Raw genomic sequence first — 9678 nt, forward strand, 5'->3', positions numbered from 1 at the left:
AACGGTGAAAAAGTTGTCCCAAACAAAGCCTTAATTTGAGTGGCACAATGCTTCACAGCTCATAAGCACAATTTATTTAGGCCCAATAGATCTTTTTAAGCTTATGTAATTTTTTTTATAGCATATTATAAGACAGATGAATAAAATAATAATATAAATATTGTATAGTATAAACTTCTAAATTATTATATTATACAAAAAATGAAATTTAAAGATATTAGTCAATTAGAGACGCTAGATTTGACTATAAACATGTCATATTTTGAGATCATTTGATCCTTCAATTAATACGTCGAACATTCATATTGTGCTTCAAGTGCTTGATCTAAACTGATTCGGATTCATATCGGATCACTTTTAATACCGTTGAGTTCATCTCATCGAGACATTATTATAAATTTGTTGAAATTAAAGTTCGGATGACTCTAAATTTAATTCTAAATTTTTTTTAATTCAGTCCATTTGTGATTACGTATATATGTTCACATATATTATATATGCAATCACGAAATGTTTATACTAAAACTCTTGTGTTAACATCCCTGGTTTTTTAATTATAGTTGAAGAGATTTTCTTCAAGAAACTGATTAGCAAAAGAAATAGATTGATAACGTAACAATACTTGATCTTTGATCCACAAAAATATTATTATTATTAGCGCTGTCTATTTCAACTTTTCACCGCACTAATTCTTACTTGTAAATCACTTTTTACAATTAAATTTTGGTTCTATTTTTTAATCATCCTTACATTATAAGCATAGATGTGTTCACTATAGAGAAATTATTGAATTCAAATTTGTTCGTGGATGATTTATTTCAAAGACTTACAAAGCTAATTCACTGCGTATAGACGGAAAGGAAAAAGAAAAAAATTTGATGAAGAGTGAGAAAGAGAAAGATATTCTTAGTATTCTTAGGCTTCATTTAAGATGGCTTTCTTATTACTTCTGAAAGTAGCTTAGCTTGATTGGTGAGAGAGTACAGTTGGGAGCCCTCCCAACCCTTGCTCGATTCACCTCGAGCGGCAATGCCTCTTAAGTGGGACCCAATCAAGTGCGGGCAAGGAGGTTTCTGGCTCTTCTAGGTCAGTCGAGGATTAGTCACACCGCCAAGCGTCCTTTCAGGGGTGGCAGCAGGTGGATACCCCGTTAAAAAAAAAAAAAAAAAAAAAAAACAGTAAGAAAGTCATCCTAAATGCAGCCTTAATTAGTCTTTTTTTAATTGCCCTATGATCTTTTATTTATAGGGTTATGGGGCTATCGAAAAATTATATACATAACATACTCATTTATGAAAGACATATAACTTCTTATGTAGCCAAAAGTATAAAAATATATATGGAAAATTGACACGTAAACCCTTGACTCTTGACGAGTGCACCTTGGCCTTCGAATAGTGCACTTTTAACCTACCTCACCTCGATTTATTATTTTGTGGAAGTGTGGAGGGCGGCGGGAGACCAATAAAAATGTGCCACGTCACCCATTACTAGGTACCCAGCTTGATACCCCTAGATACCGCTAGGTACCCAGTGCTTAACCGAACGGTTCTCCCCTCCGATATCCGTACTACCGCCGCGTATTTTCTAACACGCAACAAACCTACCTCACCTCGATTTATTATTTTGTGGAAGTGTGGAGGGCGGCGGGAGACCAATAAAAATGTGCCACGTCACCCATTACTAGGTACCCAGCTTGATACCCCTAGATACCGCTAGGTACCCAGTGCTTAACCGAACGGTTCTCCCCTCCGATATCCGTACATAATAAAAGGTCCCTCACCTGAAGGCTTAGTGATCTTGATCAGGCTGTTGCCATATTTGAATATACAGAAATTTTTTTAGTTTGATAAAAAATTTTCAACCATATAGCCAAAGAAATAAACTTTCAGTATCTGATTCTTATAAAGTTTTATCTGTTTTGAGGCTAATCTTTGAATTTATAACACACAATTAAAATTAATAATAGATTAATTAGTTTTAAATCATCCTCAAAGCATGATGAGCTTGTGAAGATTAGATGCTTGTGTTAATTACGAATATGGAGGCTCATGCTTAACACGCCACATGATTTTCGTCACAAAAAAGGAGAAAAAAAAAAAACAATCGAAGGTAATAAAATGATAGAGATAAGTTAGCTGTATTTTTAATGAGTAATAAGGTGTGGTTGGGAGCAGTGGGAAACTATTAAGGTGGGAGAATTGCATTGCTATATTTGGAGTTTTAGAATATTGGAATTGAATTTTGTCACGAGAATGAGTGGGCTCTCTTTAAGAGCAAGAGAAATAATAATAAAAGATAATTAATTAAATAATTAATACTAATTATTACATGTTAGAAATTTTGAGTTATAGAATATGTCGTTACATCTTAGTGTTATACAAAAAATTCAGCATGCATAGTGTTATGTATTGATTTAGTTTTAGGTTATGTCGTTCATGCATGCTACCACACCCTCGTAAATCTCTATAAATAGAGACATTGTAAGTTGTATTGATTTAGGGAAAAAATATGAATAAGCTTAGTTTTATTTCCTCCAAATCTTTGTGTATTCCCTCTCCTCCCTCTCCCTCTCTCTCTCTCTCTTGCAAGAAGAGCTCAAGATGAGCTCGCAAGATCTTCCTCCTAGTTCCAACACAGATAAATATTGTAGCCTAGAAAATTTTTATGTGCGAAACTAAAAAAAAGCAAAAAAAATAACAGGGTATGACATAGTTAGAAAATTCACTTTATAGTAAGTGAAATAAAAATCTTCTCTTAAAAAAGTTGAAAGAACGAAGTGAGTACAAATGTTTGAATTCTCCATAGGGATTACAGAAAGCATGTATCTATATATGGACAATTAACGTACAACGATAGAGCTTAATTTTTCTTATAGGGATTACAAAAGTTAGAAGTCCAAAAGAAAACAAATAGTACCCACTACCCAATAATAGGGTTAAATCTTGAGAGGGGTCTGTAGATAGTTGCGATGATTGTTGGTGGTGATAGGTAAAAATTGCAAGAGAGCTTTCTAGTTCTCTCTATTCTTAACACACCCCCTCCCCCCCAGTGCCAATGTTGATAATGGGACTCAATTTATAGGTTTTTTTTGGATGGGCCATTTGATCATTTGCTGCTCAATTCGACTTTAAGCATGTCAATTTTTGAGATCATTTGACCTTCCAAATAATGCATGAAATTTTTAATAATACTTTAAGAGCTTGATTTTTTTACTTATTTAGGCTCGAATTGGACCATTTTTAATGTTGTTGCATTCGTTTCATTGAGATACTTAGTTCTATTATAACTTTGCTGAAATTAGAGATTATATAATCTTAAATTTAATTTTGAATGTTTTCAATTCAAATATTTTTATTGAGATTCGTGCTTATCATATTGATATTTTTGTAAACGTATCATTTCCCCACCCTATTTTCGAATGTCGATCCTTATTACATCTGAAACTAATAATTATAATAATGTTGTATCTTGGAGCATTCGAGCAGAGATAAAAAAGCTTAGCATCATAGCTTTGCACATAGGTCCAACACACACACAGATAAGAGCAAGCGACGGAGGTAAGAGGGACCATAGTCAGTGGCGACGGTGGTCGAAGAGACCATAATTGATGGGCGATAAAGGTTGGAGGGACCGTAGTCTGCTAGCAATGGAGGTCGGAGGGACCATAGTTGGTCAGCGGTGAAGGTTGGAGGGACCGCAGTCAACGAGCTACGAAGGTCGAAGGGATTTTAGTTGGCTGGCAATGGTGGTCGAAGGGACCATAGTTAGCAGGCTACAGAGGTTAGATGAATGCCTAGCAATGGCTGTCGAATATAGGTACAACTGTGATAGTAGGATAGAGATCCAATAATGGCACCTTGGTGGCGAGGGTTCACCGGTGGTGGTGCTGGAGTGGAGCTCAGGGATGCTTCAAGCCCGAGAGTTCTCTTGAGTTTCTAGCATATGGTATAAGCCTCTAAAGGTCTTAGCTCCCCCAAAGATCCCTTTCATGTAGAGAGTGAGCATTTATTTATAGATTTTGTGAGTAACATGCTCTATAAATATGAAAAATATCTAAGGCAAATTCAATGTGTTCCATTGGACGACTCATATGGATTTCCTTGATTAAAAAGTATTTGATAAGCATTTAAGTGCTTTAATGATGTCATAATGAAGCAAACTTGGACTCGTTGGGTTTTGTCTTATCGAGCCGCTAGATTTGACTATAAGCATGTCATATTTAGATATCATTTTTTGTCCAATTAATACTTTGAATATTTGAAATATGCTCCAGTCCCTTGATTTGGACCCGTTTGGACTAGGATTAGATCGATTTGGGTGTTGTTGGATTTATCTCCTTGATAGGTTCAATTTGACTGTACGTTTGCCAAAATAGGTGTTTAGATGGTCCTGTATTTAATTTTGGAAGTTGCCAACTTGTATATGCTTCGAGATTTGTGCCCGATCAAGGCAATTTTCAGTGACGTATTAATTGCCCCATATTTTTGAATGTCCAAACTTGCAAAGTTCGAAAATATGTATTTGAGTCTTTCACAAAGACAATGTCAAATCATAATTTTTAGATAATAACGAGCTGCGATAGCTCTCTGAAAGTCAATGTAGATCTCCCCTCTGGATCGTAAACCAAGTAAAATATCCATGATTATAATTTTAACATTTCATGAAGTTAGCATAGCGATCAGAGCAAAAGATGCTAAAAAATTTCGCTCCAAAACTTATAAAACAGCTTAATACTGACTGTAGAGGCTTTATTCGGCTTTAAAATATAAAAATTAAGTCCGAAATTTCAAAAAATGAGTTGTTAATTGCATACATCAGTTGGTATCTATATGTTGTTAACTTCATATTTTCGGAATTACAGTTTTTATTGTTCTTTACTCTCTATGAGTTGTTAACTTCTTCTTCTTCAAAGATTCCCAATGTCAGTTTTTATCATATCAGAGCAGACACTCATGAAGAATTATGGATTTTAGATAAGATTAAGATTGAGTTATGATAAGTCTCAAAATAATTTATTTTTATATGAATACAATATATGATTAATCAATTAAAATTTATGTTGCACTAGTCTAAAAATGAATTTCATAATATTGAAATTCATTATAATTGAACTTTGATCAAAATAGTATGAATAGTTTTTTTTTCTTAAAATATATTGATCTCTCATAAAAAAATTAAAAAATTGAGTGAGACTTAGGGAATATTTGTGACAGCTTTTTCACTATTGTATTTTTCAAATCACAAGTATAGTACTGTTTGACTAATAATTTCTCATAGTTTAAAATGAATTTTTGTGGGGAAAATTGTATTTTACAATCAGAATTGTTAATGTGTGGTAGCTTTAAAAAAGCTGATGTTCAATTTTTTTAAAAAAATTATATTTATGATATCTACAACAACTTAAAAAATAAATTATTTTTTTCACAACAATTTCACAACCGTCTTTACAAAACATTATTGTTGTCCCAAACTGATTGCTAGAAGATTTCTAAAATACTATTTTGTTCTCATGATGACTTAATATACTATGTTATGCTGTTGACCATATTGATTGTTTGAATATAAATATAAATTAAATAGATTGGAGAATTGTGACCTACCACTAAAATATGAGGGAAAATGTCCTTTAAAAATAATTACTACAAAAATTTACTGGTCCATCTTCTATTTTTGTGGGAGTTTATACTATCAATTAACAGATTCTTCATATAATGATCTATATTTATGCATTTAAGCCTCTTAATTGATCAAATCCGGTTCTTAATTGTTTGAATATTTTTCAATAAATCCAAATTCAAATGATCAGCCATAACGAATTCACCTGCCCCCTCTAACGGCCAATTCTTCGAAAGCTAAAGCATAACAAATTGAAAAGGGGAAGAGAAGTAGCCGTTATTTTTTAAAATCACAAAAATCCCGGTTTCTTTTATTGCTGAGATCTCCTTCTCCATTTCCTAAAAGCTTAAAATTTCCATATACTCTGAGCATTCTTTCTCTAATTCCCCAAACACTCAACGATTCAGTAAAGCATGGTGGCCGCAAGATCTCCTTCCTCCAATTCATCCAGACCCTCAAACCCTAAGCTTAATACCCTTCGCAAAAGCAGCAACTTCGATCTCTCCAAATCCTGCAGCGGCTCAGGTAACCGGAGTTCTTTCCTTAGATGGGTTTCGTTAGGGTTTTATGAACTCCTTCCCCTCTTATCTATAGTTTCTTTGATGTTTTGAACTTCTTTTAGAAATTCCTCAAAGGAACTCCGGCTCCAAACCCACAAGCGCACGACCATCTCTACGTTCTTCCTTTGAGCAGGAGAATCAGAGAGATAAACCAGCAAAAACGAGGTCACCAGCCGTTAATCCTTCTAAGCGTACGAGGAGTTTTATGGCTCCAACGATCTCTGCATCTTCTAAGATCACTGCAGCATCGCCAAAGAAGAAGATTCTTGAAGAGAGAAACCAGGTAAGGCGTTTTTATTGCTCTATTCTCTTTTAAAGATGGAGGAATTTTTTGGATGGAATCTGAAATTTCTCTTTTACATTTAGGTGTTTCGGGACAATATGAAAAACAACATTGTTTCATTCGAAGGAGTGGAAGGGAAGAAGATTAGGCAAAAACCTGAAATTGGCTTTGATTCTGAGGAAATCTCGAGTCGAAGTGGTACAAGAAAATTGGATTTTGATATTTCCAAGGGCCATCACCAATCAGAAGCCACTCGTTCTGTCGATGCTGGTGATTTCGATCATGATCCATCTCTTCCTCCTTATGATCCAATGAAAAATTACCTTTCACCAAGGCCCCGCTTCCTTCATTATAAGCCAAACACTAGGATTAATCAACATCAAGACTTCATAGAAGATTTGCTTTATGTGGGGGAGGGCAGGCGGCTAGAAGATAGCTTCTTTGACTCTGAGAGTTCTGACGATAGTAGTGGATACACCGCGCAGTCTTCACCTATAAAAGAATCTGAGTTTGACAATTTGATGAAGACACAACAAGCTCAAGTTCCTGATGAAAATCATGTTTCTGAATCTAGGTCTTTACCGGAACCTTACAAGCCAAAAACATGGTCGTTCGGAAGGTCTAAACTAATAATACCAGTTGCCTTAGTCTTGAGTGTTTTGTTGTTTTCTGTTCCTTTTACCGATTCCCCAATCCTTTATCCTTTCAATATAAAAGATCAGTCTTTAGCTGTCCCTCTCACCATGCCTTTAAGAGTCCTTCAGCATATCCAATTCTATGATTATCTAGATGCTGCCCGTTGGAATCTTCAAGGATTGGTTATAAGGATGAGACAATGGTCAATAAATTCTATTGAAATTCTGGTATCTTCTGTTTTTTTCTCAAAAGAAGAACTAGACATGTCTCATTACTTTAACACGACTCTCGCATCATCAATGGATCAGGGAACAGGTTTGGATTTTTGCAGCAGCTCTGAATTGGAACTTGCTCAGAAGGAGAATATAATTAATAGACAAAATGATGTTGTGGATAACATGGAAATGAAGTTTGAAATTCCTAAGACTGATGGTGAGGCTTTGCCGTGTAATGAAGAAGATGTTGCTGAGACGCTTAAAGTTGAGTTGGCTGGAGCTGTAAATGGAGATAGTACGGAGTTGGTGGAGTGGAAGATGGAAGAGGAAAATAATCCCAAATTTCAACGACATAATTCCTTTTTTGATCCCGCAGTTCAATTTGGAACCATGAACAAAAGCGATCAACTTGAAAAGATTGAGATTGCCATATCTGATGAGGTTGGCATAGCAGAGAGGCTTGAAGAAAAAGTTTTAAAAGAGTTGGGAAATGATTTGATTCACTCGTTTAACAAAGAGGACATCAACTCCTCTGCCTATCCTGTAGATGAGACTCAAATAACAAACGAAAAGGACTTTCATGATGCTGTTCCTCTTGTTTTTTCCGACACCAAGTTGCTGATGCTTGTAGTATTAGGAATGTTTGCTTCTGTGGCACTTGCTACCAAATTGATCTCTCTCATTAAAAAGCAAAAGAAGACTACTTCTGATGAAAAATTCCAAAAGAAGAAAACGGGATCAGTTTCTGGCGGAACAAAGAGCTACAGACATGCTTATGGAGATTATTATTGTAACCGAGGGGGCCTGGCAGAGATGGTGTGTGATTCTGGTCCTACAGAAACGAGTTACAGCTTGAACAATAGCTTGTTTTTTAGCAAGCAGAGAAGCAATGTAGAAAGTCATGATGTGACTCCTGACCATGAAATTATGCAGAGGAGAGATTCTGGAGTATCTTCTTCCATCTCATATGGAAGTTTCACTTCTTTTGAGAGATGCTATAGAAATGTAAGTTGCTTGATTATGTAAATTTCCTAATGGTTAGAAACTCAAAGCTAAAGATATTAATGATCTCAAGTTCTTTTAATTTTGTTTCAGAGCAACAAACAGGAGAAAGTTATGACTCCAGTAAGGCGATCGAGTAGGATCAGGAATCGAGTTTCCTCCTCATGACCGCAACTTCAAGCTGCACAGCTTTGACGCTAACATTTCTTTAGGATGCTGACTATATGATGTTTATCATTTTTGTTTTCTTTCATTGTGGTTGCATGCTAACCTTAGAACTTCTAGTTTCTTGTTCTTATGCTATTTGTGTACCGAAAGATCATTATCACTGCACTTGATTTGATGAAAAAGCTTTGAGTTGCTCCTCAATAGTTTATTAGTTCCTTCTGATTCTCTTCCTATTTGACTCTGTCTGATTATGACATGGAATCTGAAAATGAACCACAACAACAACATCAAGTTTTTGTCCACTACATGGGGTCGGCTATATGAATCCTTTTTCATCATTGTGTACTGTTAAAAGTTAAATTATCATATAAATCTAATAAAGAAAGATCTTTTCTAATATTTTCTAACCAAATCTTTTTAGGTCTACCTCTACCTTTTTTAACACAAGTCAAATCTAATACCTCAACTTTCCTAACCTGATCATTGAAAGACCTCCGTTTAATGTGAACAAACCATTAAGGCGACTCTCTCTAATCATATCTTCCACTGGAGCTACTCCAACCTTTTCAGGTATATTCTCATTTTGTATCCTATCTCTATGGGTAAAGCCACTCATCCACCCATGCATCCTCACCTCTGCAACACTTAACTTAGTATTATGTTTATCTTTTAATGGCCAACATTCAGCACTATAAAGCATTGCAAGTCTCTCCACTATCTTATAGAATATTCCCTTACGTTTGAGGGGGACTTTTTTATCGCACAACAAGCCCGATGCATTCATCCACTTCAACCATCCAACTTGAATTCTGCTGATAATATCCCCATCAATTTCACCATCACTTTGAACAATAGATTCAAGATATCTAAAACGTGTACTCTTATTAATGACTTGATCACCCAAAGTCATAATCCCCTCAGTAGGTCTATTGCTACTAAAATTACACCCCATATATTCATTTTTAGATCTACTCAAACGAAAACCTTAAGACTCTAAGGTTTTCCTCCTTAATTTAAGTTTACCTTAAACTCCCTCTCTAGTCTTATCAATAATAAGAATATCATCAGAAAAAAATCATACACCAAAGTACATCCTCTTGCAAATGTCTAGTGAGAACATCCATGACTAAAGCAAAAAGATGGAATCTGAAGCAAACGAGAAGGGAAAATTCTTCCTTTATCAAGATATTCTATT

General features: G+C 35.1%; 1 protein-coding gene across 1 annotated transcript; it reads left to right on the plus strand.

Annotated features, from left to right (window-relative positions):
• Positions 1–5942: 5942 nt before the first annotated feature.
• On the plus strand, positions 5943–8559 carry LOC110115473. Its single transcript, XM_020848718.2, has 4 exons — positions 5943–6144; positions 6242–6462; positions 6546–8318; positions 8409–8559. Exons 1-4 carry the CDS (start codon positions 6033–6035, stop codon positions 8481–8483), a joined length of 2181 nt encoding a protein of 726 aa, XP_020704377.1. The 5' UTR covers positions 5943–6032; the 3' UTR covers positions 8484–8559.
• Positions 8560–9678: the final 1119 nt, after the last annotated feature.

This window comes from Dendrobium catenatum, unplaced genomic scaffold, assembly GCF_001605985.2.
Source record: "Dendrobium catenatum unplaced genomic scaffold, ASM160598v2 fragScaff_scaffold_1483, whole genome shotgun sequence".
Classification (NCBI taxonomy): Eukaryota; Viridiplantae; Streptophyta; class Magnoliopsida; order Asparagales; family Orchidaceae; genus Dendrobium; species Dendrobium catenatum.